This window comes from Falco biarmicus, chromosome 13, assembly GCF_023638135.1.
Source record: "Falco biarmicus isolate bFalBia1 chromosome 13, bFalBia1.pri, whole genome shotgun sequence".
In the NCBI taxonomy this organism is placed as follows: domain Eukaryota; kingdom Metazoa; phylum Chordata; class Aves; order Falconiformes; family Falconidae; genus Falco; species Falco biarmicus.
In genome coordinates, this window is record NC_079300.1 from 6,048,700 (window position 1) to 6,064,354 (window position 15,655).

Genomic DNA, 15,655 nt, shown 5'->3' on the forward strand with positions numbered 1-15,655 from the left:
CTACCCTTTTCTCTCTGAAGTTTTCTCATGCTCTCAGTCTCTCTCCTGCTGGTGTTCACAGCCACGTGTGCCCAGGGGTTGTAAGGATGAGTGTACTCGGTACTAAAACAGCTCTGAAACCCTGTTCTCCTCCCTGCGGGGTTTTTGTTTCATCTTCCCCCGCTAGCCCTACCTGATCTCACCCTCCTGCACCAACGCTTTCCCCAGAGGCAAATGCATCTCGTTTCCAGTGGGTCCTGGGATTAAACTACCCCAGAGGTGTGCATAGAGAAACCCAGACTTCACATCCCGTGGACTGGCCACAAGGAACTTGTGAGGTTAAATCCAGAGTCTGTGTGGCAGGACCACACACGTCTGCTAGAGAAATAAATGGGATGTGCCTCCCCCAACAGGCAAGCAGCCATGGATGGGGCTGGTGGAGCCCATCACACCTTAATGGAGCAGCTTAATTGAGTCATTGCAATTGCTGGCAGCTGAAGAGATATTAGATGCACCCACAGGAGAAAGTATTTAATCACAGCAGATAAAGTTGCTGCTGTGGAGTCATCTTTGCTTGTGGGTGGGAAGGATTCCCCTGGATTTGCAGCTTCACCTATTGCCTTTGAGGGTCAAAAAAAACCCCCAAGCATGTCTTCTTCAGCCCCAAGAGTGAACATAGCAGCTACTGCCCAACAGGTTGGCCTGGCGTTTGGGGAGTTGCAGAGTTGGAGTTTTGCTATGGGACCTCAGTCATGCAGGACTGGCTCAGGATAACTACAGCCCTCACCCCAAAGCAAAAGGAGGAATGGTAAAATGGAGCAAAAATGTGGTAGCAGCCCCCACAAAGGAAACCGTGAGACTACTCTAAACTCTCTGAGACACCAGAGAGAGATCCAAGGTCTGTTTGTGTCATCTCCTGGCTCTTCCAACTGAGCTCAAACGTCTACAAATGGCAGAAGGCACCTGAGAAAAGCATGAAGGCTGGTGAGCCAGTGTGGTGGCCCATGCCTGCCCACCCCTGCTCCAGGAGGAGTGATTCCTGCCTTTACGGGAGGTGGCAGCTGACTGTGACCTTCGCATCAATCCTCATTCTCCTTCCTCAGACCCTTCTGCCTCTCAACCCAGGACCCTGATGCCTGCTCTCAAAGGGAAGGGCTGCTGGTGGGATATTTGGCCAGGAATGGTCCTTTTGGGTGCTGACACCATGCTCAGTGTCTGTTGTCTGCAACTGGGGCTCCTGTGGGCTGCTGCAATGTATATGTTTACCCATAGGGTTATTATTTCTCTGAAGAGTCCTTGGTTTTGGTATTGTCTTGTTGCTTCAGTTCTTTATAGTCCAGACTTGGGAGCCTTCAGGAGGAGCTATGAGAGCTTCTCTGTTTCTCTTGGGTTTGTGGACTAAGCAGGTTGCAATGTAAAGCAAAGGGAAACTGTGGGTGTGCCGGGCTCCTGGCCTAAATATGGCCAAAAAAAAGTCCACAACTAAGTCTGTGAGTCCTGAGATCTCCCTGCCACAAAGCTAAGGGCTCAGACCAAGAAAAGGAGATAGAGTCCACAGATCCCTTGGCTCTGTCTCTCCCAGGGCTGTTGGGGTTGGGCAGCTCTGGGCTTTGGAAACGCAGCGCTGAGATTTTGGTGTGGGCTGCTGAAGAGCTCAAGTGGGTGAAATAGCAGGAAAGCAGGCACATTTCTGTAGGAAACCTGCCTGTGAGGCAATTTCCAGAACCCACCTACTTTGCATCAAAAGACTCATCAAAACAGTCACCTTTGCAAGGAGCAGTTTACTTTCATCAAAGTGACATTTTCTGGAGGTGTGATTTTCCATTTAGCTGTGGTTTGAGGGCTTGAATAACCGAGGTTTCCAAGAACTTCAGGATGACAAGGGGCAAACACAAAGGACTGGGTATGTCCCAGCTGAAGAAGCATCAGCCTAAGCACTCTAATTAGGGAAGTTATTATTAACACCCTTGCAAGAGTGTCAGTTAAAAAATTAAAATAAATGAATCTGGGACTCACCCACAAAACACCAGACGGCAAATCGGATCCACGTGACTGTGGAGAGCTTCAGCATGAGATAGATGTTCACCAGCATAGCGAAGGCAGGGACGAAGGGCAGGCAAGGTGCCATGTAGGGCAGCTTCTTGGGGTTTTCCGGCTGCTGCAAGATCACAAACACCAGCACGACGATCAGCAGGACCATCAGCACGACAAGGAGGACAGCCCACCAGCTCTGTTCAGAGATGTAGTCTGCCCCGAAAATGATGAAGGAGCAGAAGATGACCATCAGGACGAAGAGCAGGAGCACGCAGGTGGTGACGGTGTGGCCGGTGGCCGCCGTGGGGCGGTCCATTTTCCCCGGCAGTCCGAGGTGGATGCGCATGGTGTAGTAGCGAGGGCCGATCAACTTCTTCAGCTTGATGAGGTAGATGTTCTCAGACTCATCTGCCTCTATCCCTGAGGTCATGTCGACTGTGCCGTAATTGGGGTGATTCACGTTGTAGGTGGATTTATCTGATTTCCCAATTAGCATCTCGTTATCCCCCAGCGATGGCAGATTTTTGGCCCCACACGTGTTGGTCGGTGGACCGGTGAACTCTTCTCCTTCGCTCCCTGGGGAGCAAGCTTCCTTCTCACAGTCGGCCAGGATGCCCTCCTTCTTCTTGGTGTGCTCCTCAGAAAGGAATTTGACGAAGCCGTCGATGTCGCTCTCGGGCTGGTATCGGAGGAGCAGGACGCAGACGGAGACCAGCGTGTAGGCGAGCAGCGTGCCGATGGACATCATTTCTATCAGGTCTCGCAGGCTGACCAGCAAGGAGAGCAAAGCTGCGAGGAATCCAGAGACAATACAAGCCACTACGGGAGTTTCCGTGTAAGAACTGACGTGGGACAAAAATCTGGAGTGTGAAACAGTCGCAGAAAGTTAGAATTGCAGATCGCAGTGGTTCCCTGTTGCAATAACCCTTACCTGGCTGGAGGGGCCAGGCTCAGAGCTGTGATCCCTTCGGCTCTTACTGCTTTTTGGAGCTTAGACTCGTGACAGCTGGGGACTGGAAATACTGCTGAGGCTGGATCTGGAGTTAAATCTAGGTCTAACCAGCTCTGGAATGGGCACTTGGACACTTGCAAATAAGTGCCAAGGGTTTACACATGTAAGCTGCTCTCCTTTGCACATAACTCTTGAATTAAACACCCATGCTTTCATGAGCTGGACCCCTAGGCACCAGCACCAAATGAGACACTTTTGCATAGGCCACTCCTGACTTTCTCCCTCCAGGATTTTGCTTTGGTGCATGCCCCATTCTGCAAGCATGGAGTCTGTGGGCACCCACTGCTCCCTGCAGTGACGGTACTGGGCTGTCGAGGCACAGCACGGACCCCATCCCCCCAGCACACCTCCCCTCTGGGTCCCAAGGGGGCAAAAATAAATGCCAGCAGGGGCACAACTGACCTGAAGAGCAACCCGTCACCAGCCATGGCGTAAATGACTCTGGGCATTGGGAAGAGGGAGCCCAGCAAGCTGACAGTCAGGCCGGCCACAGACCCAATGGCAACGATGAACTTGGCTGCATGGAAGCCATGGGCCACAAACATTTCCATCAGTGGAGACTCAGTGTCGATGGCATCATAGGGCACCATCAGCGTGAGGATGATGCTCACCTGGGGGAGGCGAGAGGAGCAGGACACAGGTGTCAGCAGCAGCTCCAGGGGCTGCTGGGGACCTGCAGGGTGCGGGGGCTGCTTCTGAAGGGTAGAAAGCCAAAAAATGTCATGTTTGATTGGGACTGTATCTCTGTGTCCCCTGCGGAGGGCATATAAAGTGCTGGAGGTAAGGTGCATACGTGCTTTGCTGTGGGGTGGTTAATCCAGGGGAATGCGGGGCCTTGGTCTCTGCCATCCAAAGGCAAGAAGGTGGCACCTTGCACCTTGCTGCAGTGGTGATGCTGGAGGCTGTGGGGCTCGGTGGGGTTAGGGATGCTCGTGCTGGCCATGTTCCTGTGTGGGGACAGTGCTGCCCTGAGTCACACACGCCCCATGGGACAGACCCACACTCCCAGATGGCATTGCTTAGGGCAACACCCTGATCCTATCTGAGCCAAAGAGATGCTGGTTTCGAGGGGAGCCCACCACGCTGCAGGAGAGGCAGTGAGTGAGTTTCTTTGGAACAATCACAACAATAATTTTTTTCTCCTTTGTGATTCAATTTTGCTCTTTTACAGGGAAAATCCCTGAGTACAGGCGTGCATTTATTGGGGTGCAGAGCAGCTGAATATCTCGCATGGCCACCCCTGCCCATCCTTCCTTTCACATGGACCCTCTCCCATATCTCCAGCAGAGGCAGTGCTGCTTTTCCCAAAAACACAAAGAAAAGTTGCTGCAAGGCTGGATGTAAAAATAGGTGTGGGTGGGCATGAGGTATCAGTCAAAACCCAGCTGCCATCACCCCCCTGCAGCCGGCAGAAGGATCTCGGCAGGGTGACCAGAGCCTGGGGACAGGCTGGGCTGGGGCCGAGGGGAGCCTCGGCAGGACGGTGCGGTCACACGAAGCACAGCTGGTGTCTCGGCTCCCTCCAAAGAAAGGGCCCTTGTCCAAGCATCTGAGCGTCAGACTGGCACCCTGGCTCATGGGGCAGGGGAGCCACGCAGATGCCCAGAAGGGACGTGCTATGTATAGATACTGATTTTTTAGATATGTGTGTGTATATATATATATGCATTAATATATATTTATGTACATTTATGTATGTATAACCAGTACTTACGGACACGTATGCTGTCAAGCATGTGACAAGGGAGGCCGTGATGGCGTAGGGGATGGAGGTGTTTGGGTTCTTTGCTTCTTCTCCCGTGGTAGCGATGATGTCGAAGCCGATGAAGGCATAGAAACACGTTGCAGCCCCTTTGAGCACCTGCGTGGAAGATGGAGTGCCTGAGTGCCAGGAGGGGGTCTGGCACCCAGCCAGGGATGGGGAACTCCACAAAACATGAAGGAGCCCAGTTCTGCCTTGCCTGAGCTAAAGGGTGAGCAGGGGCAGGTCAGGGGTGCACACACAGAGCTGGGCATTCCCACCTAGGGACAGACCCTGGGAGCACCCACAACTCAGAGATCTGGTCTTGGGAAAAGATTTTAACGTGTGGTCTGAGTCACTGGAGGCATCTGCAGCTTGCTCATGGTGCACCATGACCCTGTGCCTGCGCGGTGCTCGATCTGCTGGGAGATCCTGGTGGCAACAGGGGAGACAATCAGCCAGTTTCAGGTTTGCTTTCACAATTCACCGCCCCAAATCTGTTTATATATTAGTAGGGATCTGGAGCATGTTTACACGTTCCATCTTATCCAGATGTCTCATGTGGCAGCAAGATCCGCTAGCAGAGGAAGCAGAAGAGAGCAGCCACAGTCAGATGTGTGCCGCTTTCCAAACAACTTCTGTTTTGCTTGGAAGCTGCCGACAGGTTAGGAGCACACGCTGGAGCACTTGGATGAGGATTTATTTGTACTGTTTAGTTATTTTTTAAAGCGATTTTTTAAAACATACGATATTAGCAAGGACATTAATATGAAAGAAACACTGAAGCAGGGTAAAAACTGTGTGGCTGAGTGAGCTAATTTGCCGTTGTGAAACACTCGCATGCATCTAGCTAGCTAGCTGGGTACCACGTGTCCATCACACCTGTCATCTCAGCTGTCTACTGATGGAGCACACAGTAAAACTCACCTCTTTTGGGGGACTACCTGTAATTATCTTTTCTAATTATCCCCCATGCTTCTGGGGAGCTCATGTCTGTGGTGTGGTGAATTTACTTTTACAAACAGTTTGGGAGACGAACAAGCAGCTGAAAATGATGGGAAGACCCTATCAGTTTTGATGTGTTTTGGATATGTATGTTTTAAAACCATGGGGTTTTTTTTGCCAGGAGGTATTTGGTGAGTTGAATTGGAGAAAAACAGCTATTTTCTACTTTCTCCTTTCCATTTCTATTGTATGGCATAGAAAGCCAAGAACAATCCAAAGGTAAATACAACCTCTGCTCTCAAATAAGCCTCAGTGCTCCTCTCCTCATTGTTGTTCCCTGGCAGAGAGTTACTGATTTACTGAAGGGAGGTGCAAGGACTGTATGGCAGCTCGGGACCCTTTCGATAATCAGGATTCTTGGTTTACTTTACTTTCTTGCTTATTTTTCTGCACAAAACCCCGATGGAGTCAAGCAGTGTAAATCTGAGAAATTATCTTGGGTTTAGGCCAGCTGAGATATTTTCAGTCTCTGTTCATCCTTGGATAAAAACCAGTGCAAGCAAGCTAAAAAAGCCAAATATGTCCAAATTCTCAGTAAGCTTTGAGGGAACATCCATAAAATAAGTACTGGCAGGTGGCATTATGAAGTGCTCAAAACAAATGCTTGAGAACATTGTTGTTGAAAACCAGCCAACACAAGTATTTCCCCCTCCGCAGAGGCTGAGCGAGCTCCTCCTGAGCGCCCTGTCTCGGGTGGCCACTGCATTTTGCTCCATTGCCCGGCAATGAGCGGCATTTCCTAGGGGAGGGACCCACGCGGAGTTTGGCTCTCCAGGAGGACGTTTTGGAAAAGTTTATTCTAAGAGGTGGCAGGAGATACAGGCAAAGCATTGCCATACTCCTTGGGTTTGGTTTGGTGGAGTGAGGGGGTCTGGATCCAAGTCTGCAGTGCTGGAAGCTGAAGGTCCCTGGCCAAAGTCCAGCTGGGTTTAGCAGGGTTGAGATTTGGGGAGTGCTGTGGAAGTAGGGTGTGTATAGCACGGGCAGAGACGAGTGTGTGGCAGCTGGGTGGCACCGCTTAGGTCTGTGTGTCCCTCCGTGCACCCAGGACTTACCCCCGGCCATCCAAACGGCAGGAATTGCCCTTCAGACCAGTTGTCACCCTTGACATAGAAGAGACCGGCAATCATGATGAAGATCCAGACTGCCAGGTTAATGATGTTGAGCACGTTGTTCAGCCCCACCGAGTTCTTCACCCCCATGGCCACGATGATGGTGACGACGACAGCAATGACCAGAGCAAGAAGGTCAGGGTACGACTCCTCTCCTTTCCCTAGGTAAGAGAAAAGAGGTGTCTAACTCTCCAACCACAGCTGTGCACCCCAGAAACTCTGCGGGGACCTTGGCAGAACTGCTCGGTCTCATTGCAAAGGTGGTGTCCAGGTGCCCCTGCCTCCGCTAGCTCAAATTGTTTTATTAAGGTGATAAATCTTGATGCCTCAAGACACTGTTTGGAGTCTGGGGAGGGCAGCAAACAAATGACCGGGTCCCAATTTACAAAACATGTATCTGCCAAGTAGTAATTAAAAATTAATTAAACAGTAAGTTTTCATGCCACGGGTGCAGGACAGCTAGCTGTTTACCTTACTGGTAGGAACTATGAAGTATTGCTGGAACTGCTGGTTATACAGAACCACCAGAGCCCTGAGTTCCTACATGGAGTAGTGCAGGCACCGGCTTGTACCCTCTAACAAGGCTCTGCGTGTGCCTTACCGGGACCGAGCAGAGCACCCGCACTGGGTGAAGTGCCCCCATGCTGTCGTTAGCTTCTGACATTCGACTAGTTTTTCTGGATGCTTACTCTGCTAAACACCAGCTCATCCCGACGGGGTTCCAAGGTATTGTGTACCCCATCCCCCTTAATCCTGTCTGTGAACCAGACGGCAAAGGCAAAGTACCAGAGGCAGATGGATGGTAAATAATGAATGAAGCTTAATACTCATGTCTGATTTTTTATGAGCTTCCAGTTACTTTTCAGGCCCTAATTAGTGCAGGCAGCTACACATGGCATGACGCACCTAGCCCGTTCAACGTCCCAACGCTGTTGATCATCCAGCGGCTGATGGTGTGGTTGGCCAGCGAGTCGAACATGCTGCTGAGGGCGCTGGCACCCGCAGCCGTGCCGATCAGGTACTCCAGGATGAGGTTCCAGCCGATGAAGAACGCCACGAACTCCCCCACTGTCACGTAGCTGTAGGTGTAGGCAGAGCCTGTGGTCTTGGGAACCCGCACGCCAAACTCAGCGTAGCAAACACCTGTTTAGAAAAATACAAAGTAACATAAGGAAAATGTGCTTGGAAAAGGAAAAAGTAAAACTGCCTTGGTCCCACCTGCCTGGAGGTGCCAGGGGGTACCTAGGGCTGTGGCCACCATCATGAGCCCAGAGACATCGCAGGGGGCAATGGTGACCCTCCTTCTCCAGTTGCTTGGCTTAAAAACCAGCCCGTTTTCCCATTAAGATGAAGCTGTGATTGTTTGTTTGTTTGTTTTTCCTGAGGATACGCAGTTCAAACTAGCCAAACCTTTACAGCCTGTTGTAGAAGAGCCTTCTCACAGGTGCATGCCTCTGATGGCCAGCTGCAGCCCCCAGAAACCAAAGCTGGGGGGGAATTCATGCACAGGGAGCAGAACTGGGCAGCGCCGGTGGTGCGGTCCTTGGGGCCCTGTTTCCTTGCAGTAGCTTTGACAGTGATAGATACCTCTCCTTCCCCATCCAACAGTGACACCATAATGTGATTTTTGCCATTTTTCCTGGGATTTTATCGAATGCTTTGTTTGTGGTATCAGTATTTTGACAAGCTCCCAGCACTTTTGGCTGCAGAAACCATCACAGCCCTGGGGTTTGCCAGGCAAAGGTGGTTACAGTGAGACCTGCCAGGGAACAGTGTTTGGGTTTCTCCAAAGCACCGTGGGGCACAAGGAGGTCAGGAATGGTTATAGTCATTGCATGGGATCCATGCAAGATGCCACAGGAGGGCTCACACAAGGCTACACCTCTCCCTGCCCCGGCTGTGCAATCTCCAGATGCCTATCTCGGGTCATTGCTGTGCAGATCCAGGCACCAGGCACTGCTCTCATTCCTACTGTTGTAAGAGGAGTTTGAAGCCATCTTACATAGAGAATGTAAGTTATTTTAACACTTTAAAATATTACATAGAAGTCCCATTCTGAAGAGCACTTGCAAAACTGACTTTGTAGAAGAAGAAAAGCAAGAAGTATTTAACTGGAACTGTTTGGGAGGAGATTTCAGTGGACTTTCTTTCCAAACTCCTTGTGTACTTACTGTGTCAGGATACTTTTCAATAAAACCCTGACCCTGACACATTGTTGTCTTAAAACAACCATTAGCTTTTATTTAAGAGGAACTGATGGACTTAGTGGTAAACTACCCAAATATTAGAACAAGTGCTGGAACGACGCGCTGTGTCCTGCGTGTTTAGCACTGATTAAGCCCCTGCCCTAAAGACCCCTGTTCAGCTCATAGGAGTTAATGGGTTAGGGCTGTTATTATCATTGTGTAAACACGCAGTAATTATTATGGAGTTCTTTATCAGCTGCTATTCTCTATTTAGAAGATAATAATTGCTTCAAATTTGTGATCAGTTCAGTATAGAGAGAAGAAATGTTACAAGGTCACCACTCTTACTGTAGGTGCAGTTTTTTACACAGCACAAACACAGAACTATTGAACCCCTAGGCTGAATTTAGTGGTGCTTCTTTTCTTGGTATTAGAGGTTTCTTATATTCCGTTCACTAACTTGCATGCACGATGCTGGCAGTGCTTTGCAACAGGACCCTTCACAACTCGATTTCTGTAAAGCAGACCCAACTGCAGGAGCGGCAAGACATCCCCACCATCCAGCCCTACAGACAGTCATTATTCAAAGCTGATGAAAAATGCATGTGCTCAGCAAAGGCAAGACATTCACCGATAACTAGAGACCTGAATGATTTATGAAACAGGTGCTCTGATAGGGACAAGTATCTAGTTTCTCTCTTTGATGGCCTTAAAAATCATATAATCTTTCTTGGAGGCAGCTCTGCTTTTAGCCAATGACAAGATAAGGATACAGGATGATAATGGCAGACCAAAGACATTAATATGTATAAAATGTTTGTGTTTTCAATTACTCTATTAGGATCCCAGAACAGAAGAGTAATCTTCCACTGTGCATCAGGTCCAGCAATACGTTGTGGATATTTGCATTAGGTATCAGCATATATTAAGAAAATAAACTGCTTTTTATCATAGCATGTGATGCAAGACCTGCTGTCCATCCCTGACTGCAAGTGGATGTATTTGGTAGCATTAATCACATCACTTTGCTTTGCGGTGCTGCAAGTCCTCCATCAGAAACTGATTCACAGCCCTTCCCTCTCTGCTTAAAGAGGAAGTTAATATCATAATTTATTTGGGTGCAAATTTTATCTGGGTGCAAATAATAGTTTATTAGGGCACAGATTTTATCTCACTAATTTCTGCTGCATCAGTAGTGTATTTTTTATTTTTACTATTATTATTGTTAGTGGTGGTGGTGGTAGTGGTGTTTTAATAAAACTGCAACACAAAACTGTGTTACCCAGTTACTTCTCGGTGTCCCTGGTGCCCGAGCATCTCACCCCCTGGCAGCCGGGGAGATGCATCTCTCCTGGTGCTTCGGCTCCGGGGCTGCAGGCGGAGGCTAGGCACAGCCTCCCCAACATAACTTTTTGAATTTGGAGATGAATTTCTTTTTTTGCCTCCAGTAAAGAGTGTTCACAAGTTTCTGTTGAAAATAAACCAACACAGTAGCTGCTGTGGAAGGCAATCTTTTCAGACAACCATTTCTTTTCCTTGAATATCAGCTATACTGTGTAATTGATTTGACAGTCACTACACTGGTGTAATTATAGTTATTGACCTTATTCAGGAGGACATAAACACAGCTGAGTGGTTTGGTCCATGACATTGTCCCTTCCAAGATCCCATCTACAAAACTCCATTTGTCAGATTTAATTGACCTCTCCATTCTCTGGTTTATGCTGTCTGAAGGTAGGAGGTGAGGTCACCAGCAGCTTTGCAGACAGTGCCAGTATGTCAGGATTAGTGTTGATGTTTCTGTGTTAGCGGTGGCTTGGGGTCACACTGGGCACCCTGACCTGCCTGCTGGGGGCTTTTGCTGGTGAGTAGTGCCTCGGCGGGGCAGGGACCGTGAAGTCCCCATTGGCTTCAACCCCCAAACCCCAGCACTGCAACAGCTGCTGGGCAGCACAACCGGTGGCACGAGGACCTGGTGCAAGCACCGCAGCTCGGGGCACCCTCGTGGCTGCTGCTTTGCTTTGGTGTCCCAGTGCAGTGGTGGCCATGGTGTGGATGCTGACCTCCCACTGCTGCCTGGCATGAGGCCACACAGGGACCATGAGACATCCCACAGGGCACTGGCTCGGTGTGAGTGACGTTTCAGGTGAAACAAGCCTTTGGGGAGGGCTTTCAGCACCGCTGGAGGTAGCGCCAGTAATTTCATGCTACCATACAAGAAATCCAAAGGGATGGTCCTTCGTTAACCAAGAGCAGCCAATTTATTGAGGCAGATGTACAGCAAAATCCTATTTTCAGCAAGCCACTGAGCCCATGCACTGTGTTTCATGACCACTGTGTGCAGATATATAAAAGGCAGCTCAATAAAGAAAGTTTCCTTAGAAAAAGGACTCCTATCTCTCTGCAGCACCACCCAAGCAGGTCATCATCAGCTGCAGCCCCTCATCCCAGCCCTTATCCTGCAGCCAGGCTGCACCTGAGGCATGTGCTCAGCTCTACCCTGCTCCATCACATCCTGGATGCTGCTGAGCCTGCTCCCACGTGGGTACCAGGTAAGAGTATGGCAATGCGCTCCAACGTGGCATGGCTTGGCGCTTCAAATCCCTGCTAAGAGTTTCTGCTGTTGCAGAGCTGTTCCCATGGGAGAGAGAAAGTCTCTTCTTCCCTTGCACAGCCTGGCACCAAAGACTGCGGGTTTGTGTGGTGGGGGAAACTATCCAATACTGGTGACCATGGTGGGGCAGGATCCGACCCTTGCCTGAGCTGGCAGTGAGGGGTTTGCACACTGTGATCAACACGGTATAGGAAAGGAGATCACCAAAGGGAGAAGCAGTGGCTGGTCGAGAAGGTAATGGGGCTGGGTAAGATGGAAGCTGCTGATTTTTGCTGAGGAAGGGCTTTGGTGAGATTTGGGAGTGGGAGCGAGGAATGCCAGCAGTCACAGCTGATGGAGGGAGCCTGCGGTGTCCCCTGTGCTGGGGGCTTTGTGGAGGGAAGTTGGGCAAGCATTTCTGTTTGAGAGCTGAATAAAAGGCCTTCCAGTGATTGATCTCACTTAATTTATCAGTTTAATTGATTATAATGTCTCTAATATGTCAGTAAGTACCCTGATGAGGCACATGTTGCTTAAACCTAGGGAAGGCATAACTGGAATTTGTTGGGTAGATGAAACTGAAAAAAGCCCTGTCCTAAACCAGGCTAAAGACTGCAAAGAGATTCTCCACCAGCAGGACCTGTCTGGCAGGGCTTCCCCGTGGCCATCTCCCAAGGGAGCTAAATTGCTTTCTGGAAAAGTTTTTTTTTTTTAAAGCCAAAACCCTCCTGAGCTCACTTTGCAGGCAGTGGGATCTGATTTGGTGATCTGTGATGCACCAAGGGAGAATGAGTGATCTAATGGTCCCATCTGGCCTTAAAACTGTGAGAAGCTCCTTAAAACCTGTCTGTGCAAGTTTGCCCAAGCTCATTGCCCCACACGCCAGGAGTGACCATGATGTGAGAGCTGAGATCACGTCCCTGATGAGTCTGATAGCCCATCCAGCTCCCAAACCCATGCTTGGTTTTACTTGCCAAAAATGTGTTGCTGTTATAAACAACAGCAGTGTCAATGATGAGGCGAGAAAGCAGCCAAAGAGACTATCAAAATACCCCATCCCTTGCAAAACACTTTCCCAAGACTACAAAAGCAAGGCGAGATGAAAGCTGAGTGGGAAGCGGCGCAGGCTCCCGTGGGTGAAGGCAGGAGGAGGTCCCTGCTGTGGGGCAGGGATCGCGTCTGGGGTGAAAAAGCCCCTTTTGGAGGACAGGGTGTTTTTGTTAGATGAGACCCACCCAAGCTCCGTTTGCTCTTGGTTTGCATCACGGGCAGCAAAACCCTTGCAGAGGAGAGAAAGCAGGCAGTGGGAAAGGATAGTCACTAATGCTATCTACCGCCTCAGTTTAAAAATGGACGTTTTGCTTCATCTGTTGTGTTAGGATCTCAAATAACCGTTGGATCTTATTGCGCCTGCTCAGCTCTTGTTCTGGGCTGAATCAGTGGTAGAATGTGTCCAAGCAGCCTTGTCAGCCTGGTGTTCAACTAAGGAACAGGGAGGCAGGGCAGCCTGTGTGGCTGTCCCCAGCCAGCATCACTGGGCTCTTTCCCTGGCACAGCTTTGGAGAGTGTGGCCCATCCTCGTGCTGTGCCAGGGCTGTGCCTCTGGGCTGCAGGGGTTTTGGAGGCTCAAACTTGCACATGTTTTGGCAGGATCTCCATGGAGGTGCTCCATGGAGTAGCACTGCAACCTCTATGGAGAGAGCATGATGTGCTTCCACCTCCTCCTACAAAAATCCAGAGACCTGGAAGGCTGAGCTGGGTCATTTAGCAGTGTTTGCTGTTCCTGTTGTCTATCAAAGCCCTTTGCCATTTACTCAAGTTTTCTTATCCAGCCCACGGATAAAAGCTGGATACCAGACTGACACAGCATGCAAAGTCCTCCGAGCAGGGAGAGCAGGAACATCACAGCACCGTGTTAGCACTGATCTGGAAAGGACAAATGCCAGCAGTACTGGCTTCATGTGGAAACCACAGCTTGAGCCATATGCTCAGCTGGGTTCCTACGGAGGAGATGGAATTCACCAGCTTTTCACTAAAATACATAATTCCTCTCTCCACTTTTGTTTGTTGGGACTTTTGTTTGGAAATTCAGAGAGCGATCCTGCATGAATAGGAGCCAATAAAATCAACTCCAAAACTAATTGAGGAATCTTGTAACTGTCAGCAACGTCACAAGAGAAGAAGCCGGCCCTGGCGCTCCCCAAGCCACCGGCATCTTTCCTGTCAAAACAGGGTTTCCCACAAGCCACGTTTGCTCTTGCTCCAGTGCTGTGGCTTGGCCGTGCTCTTTGCCTGGGGCTCCGTCTGCCAAACTCTCAACTGTTTCAAAATACATTGACCACAGGCTCCATCCGTGGGGAAGCCATCAGCAGCTCTTTGGGGTCATTATGCTTGGGTTGGTGGCTCCCAGTACAAGGTTTGGTCTGATACTAGGGCAACGAGGGACAGTGCACCCCATCAGCTGGGTAAGCCCAGTGTGAAAGGGATTTTTAGTCTATGGAGAAGTTGTTACTTTCTTGTAGCTTCTGCTGCTGAGCGTGGGTCCTGCCAGGTGTTTACCCATGAATGGAGCCAGAGGATGCACGAGATGGCCCATTACTCAAACTCCACCCACATGACTCACCTGACAAGATGGAGGCAACAGCAGCGATGATGAAAGAAACGATGACCCCGGGCCCCGCCATCTCCTTGGCCACCAGGCCGGACACCACGTACATGCCGGTGCCCACGCAGCTCCCGACGCCAAGGGAGATGAGGTCAAGGGTGGTGAGGACCTTGGCCAGCCGGGTGCCCTGGGCAGCCGTGGTCCCCGTGCCCTCCAGCATCGACTCCACGGGCTTGGTGCGCAGGATGCGGGCACGCAGGGCATGGCCCGCCACCCCCCAGGGCACCCGCCGTGGGTCCAGGCGTGAGAAGAAGCTGCTCATGGCTGGTGCTGGGCTCCGTGGAGGTGGGTCACAGATGGCTTTGGCAGCACCCACTCAGGGCTGCGGCTGCATCTCCCTCCTGCGCTGGTGGCCTGGCTGCAAAAGAGGGGCACACAGTTTTTAACTGCAATAGCAAAGAGGGATGTGTTCCATGTGGAGGAACTGGAAAGGGCACCTGAGCCAGTTTCTGGCTGGATCCCAGTGCTGGGTGAGCCCTGGTAGCCAAGGGGAGCTTTGCCTTCTCCAGTGCTGCTGCTCTGGAGAAATTTTTGTCCATCCCAATTGTTTTATACAACAGAGATGCTCTGCCCCCCTTTGTTTGTCTGTGTGGTTTTAGCCCCAGTAAACACAGCCCCATAAGGAGCAAGAAGATGACACCCTTCAAGTGCTACCAAAAGCGATGATGGCTATGTATAACAGTGAGGTGTTGGTGGCCACCGTGGCACATTGGGCCCTTGTGGAGACCAAGCCCAACTCCAAGCTCAGCACCATCACAGCATGTTCCAGCAGCAGGGATGCTCCCACTGGCATTGCGTGTCAGCCCACCATCACTGTGCTGGGCCATGCAGGGACCTTCTGTGGGACATCACTGTGCTCCACCTGCGCTGTAAAAAATCTGGGACCTTAGCTCCACTCCTATATCCAGTGTGTTGAGATCGCTGCCAGGCTGTGCCTGGCTATGGGCTGTGATCACCATGGATTGGCCCTTACAAGGACAGGTGATAATTTTTTTTGTTGTTTATTTTGGTGCTATAGCCAGGGAGCTGTAAGAATAAACTTCTGAAATGATTGTTTTTAATTTTTGGATGCTGCCATCATCCTGGTGAACCCTGCAGGAGAAAGTTTTTAAAGGTGCTGCTTGTTCAGGTCCCAGTGAATTGTGTGGGTTAAATGAGCCCTTGGAGTGGTTTCTTCATTCAATTTATCGCTTCATTTTTGTAGTCATTGGAATACATTTTAGGAACTTTTTTTTTTTTCCAATTAAGAAATGTGTTTTTTATGATGTAATGGCAACACGCTTTGGGGTCTGGCTTCTGCATAGCTAGGGCGAGCCAGGACAGGAGCG

The 15,655-nt window shown here is 50.2% G+C and overlaps 1 protein-coding gene across 1 annotated transcript in view; it reads right to left on the minus strand.

The window, feature by feature from the left end:
• Positions 1-15,655, minus strand: part of SLC7A14 (solute carrier family 7 member 14) — a 34,247-nt gene that overhangs the window by 5,304 nt on the left and 13,288 nt on the right. Inside the window, exons 2-7 of the mRNA XM_056359152.1 lie at positions 14,286-14,685; positions 7,790-8,026; positions 6,827-7,044; positions 4,740-4,886; positions 3,428-3,636; positions 1,996-2,873 (exon numbers count right to left, since the gene is read on the minus strand). Of these exons, the coding sequence (XP_056215127.1) occupies positions 1,996-2,873; positions 3,428-3,636; positions 4,740-4,886; positions 6,827-7,044; positions 7,790-8,026; positions 14,286-14,589 (1,993 nt within the window). The 5' untranslated portion in view covers positions 14,590-14,685. The remainder of the gene's footprint in view (positions 1-1,995; positions 2,874-3,427; positions 3,637-4,739; positions 4,887-6,826; positions 7,045-7,789; positions 8,027-14,285; positions 14,686-15,655) is intronic.